At 39.8% G+C, this 2,529-nt stretch overlaps 1 protein-coding gene across 1 annotated transcript in view; it reads left to right on the top strand.

Annotated features, from left to right (window-relative positions):
* The window catches only part of ankrd40 (ankyrin repeat domain 40), an 8,596-nt gene that overhangs the window by 2,926 nt on the left and 3,141 nt on the right, over positions 1-2,529 (top strand). The window contains exons 2-4 of the mRNA XM_015384965.1: positions 769-917; positions 1,076-1,714; positions 1,993-2,174. Coding sequence (XP_015240451.1) covers positions 769-917; positions 1,076-1,714; positions 1,993-2,174 — 970 coding nt within the window. The remainder of the gene's footprint in view (positions 1-768; positions 918-1,075; positions 1,715-1,992; positions 2,175-2,529) is intronic.

Genomic DNA, 2,529 nt, shown 5'->3' with positions numbered 1-2,529 from the left:
AACGGGGTATTCTCATCAACAATCTTCCGGTGTCTCATTCATCAGGGCCAGACTAAATTACACATTTAATCTCACATTTAGTCTTGTCTATCAGGCTATCTCAAAAGCTACAATGGTTATTATTGTTTGTGCACCTTGTCCTTCCCCTCATCTTTCAACACTCTCCTTAGACACATTACTTGTGTGGCTTGCCCTCCTTGTAGATGATGTCTGTTAATGAGTTGCACTGTCAAATCAGAGGTCTCTCCCATAGTTGTGTAGGCCGGAGCATAGCATTTCTCTACTGAAGGATCTGTATAGCCAAGATTGGCAAAAAGAATAAAATAGGCATAAAAATGTTAGGATTAAATTCTAAAATGTGCTTTGGAAAATAAAAACCATACCAATGTAAAAATATCTCTTAGTGCTATTTTACAAAATGAAAGATATTGCTAAAAATTGAATATCATTTGTCAAGCTTAGATTTTAATACAGAATGATTAAGAAACTTTTAATCAAATCAAATTAATTTCCCTTTAAAGAGAAGGTTTGAGATTAATATATATATATATATATGATCTAAGCTATATTTGTTGGATATTAAAACCTTCATCTTATAGTAGCAGCATGTTCATTTTAAACTCTCACACTTGGTTGTTGTCAGACATGATAAATGTAGCCATATTATTGGTAGTTATTGTTGATTGTTTTCTTACATTGTCTAACAAAGGTTCTATAGAGGATAAAAGAGTGGAATAAACCCTGTTGCTTTTCCAATCCTTTTTCCAGGACATGCCTGCACTGGGCTTGCAAGAGGAACCATAAGCACATAGTGTCCTACTTACTCAGTTGTGGAGCAGACAAAGAAATCCTCACAGCTAAAGAGGAGCTTGCCTCTCAGCTTACATCTAAACCAGAGATCAAGCGACTCTTAGGAGGTATGTCTTGTCACAATGATCCTGTTGTTTTATTTGTCATTTTTGGTATATTCAGCTAAAACCCATGGTATAATTTATTGAAAGCTGTTTGTTTAAGGTCTGTCTGTGTTATTATGTCAATTCTTTTGTCATTAATGTTCATCTCTGCACTTGAATAGTTGAGGTGGAGGAAGTGCCTGAGGTCAAGGAGTCCAACTTGCCATTTATCCCGAATTACCTGTCCAACCCACCCTTCATGTATTCCAAGATGGACAATAAGTCAGAGACGCTCCAAAACCAGCACCTCACACAGAACGGCTCAAGGGACTTCAGTGAAGACACACAGAGCGATTCAGCCTCGCTTTCCTCCACTGAAGAGCTCCAGAAACCCCAGAGTGATGGACCCGCCCCTCCAACGAATCCAGTCGTCAATCACAGCCAACCTTCAGCTGCTGAGCTAGTTCCTGTGCCTGAGCAAAATGGCGTGTCATCCAGCACAACCTCTTCCCACAGTCACACTGTCGTCGACCGCACAGTGCCTATGGACCTCTCAGTCGAGCCTCATCTGGTCAACCACACCGACTACTCTCACGTGGTGGCCCACAATGGTACTGTGAGTTCACCTCCGTCAGCCTCACCTCACCCAGGCTTGGCTGGCAGTAGCCCGAGCCAGGTTCAAGCTCCAGTGGCAAGCCCCAACCCCACCATGAGCAGACAGCAGTCTATTCCACAACAGCTGAGCTACAACCAGGCCATCGGTTCCATGCCGGCGTTTCAGCCTTTCTTTTTCACCAGCACCTTTCCCGTCAATGTACAAGGTGTGTTAGATCATGCTATGCACTTTACATAAATAGAGCAATTAAAAAACACTCACATGCAGCGTCCTACTTGTTGAAAGGCCCTCAGTAGATTTAACCTCACCCGCTTTAAACTGTGGCTCCCTCCTAAAGAGACAGTTAGAGATCATTTTATCTGGTCTTTTTCTTAAAGGAGTATGATAAATTAGTGACTCACTTATTCTGATGTCCTTTGTCTTTTGTTGAATAATCCACATTATGTTTGTAGTAAAGAAGTATGTCTCATTCTTACCTTCTAGAGCTGGTTCTGAAAGTTCGTATCCAAAACCCAAATGCCCGGGAGAACGACTTCATCGAAGTAGAACTGGATCGTCAGGAGCTCACCTACCGCTCCCTTCTGAGAGTCTGCTGCCGTGAGCTGGATATCAGTGCTGAGCATGTGGAGAAGATTCGCAAGCTGCCAAACACGTTGTTACGAAAGGTACAGAGAACACACATGCATTTTACCATGTGTCCAGTTGAATTTCTTGTTATTAGGGCTGGGCAATATGGTAAAAAAAAAAATATATATATATATTTTTTTTTTATTGATTTATTTTCCCCCCATTTTTTCATTTTTGAAACTTAATTTAAGTATTTAAAAGAAAATCTATTGCGCAAAGTAACAAATATTTAGCCAGAAATAAAGAACTTTTAAAAAACATTTGTAAAAAAAAACTTAAATTTAAATATTCATAACATAAATCTTGTGCAAGTAGCACAAATTTTCACCCAACAATAATCTTACTGATTTTATCATTAAAAAATGTAGACCACGGAAGAGGATTAGGGCCACT

Source organism: Cyprinodon variegatus, unplaced genomic scaffold (assembly GCF_000732505.1).
Source record: "Cyprinodon variegatus isolate N-32 unplaced genomic scaffold, C_variegatus-1.0 Scaffold327, whole genome shotgun sequence".
Classification (NCBI taxonomy): Eukaryota; Metazoa; Chordata; class Actinopteri; order Cyprinodontiformes; family Cyprinodontidae; genus Cyprinodon; species Cyprinodon variegatus.
Note: the sequence above shows the minus strand (reverse complement) of the source record. Positions and strands in the feature narration are given on the sequence as shown.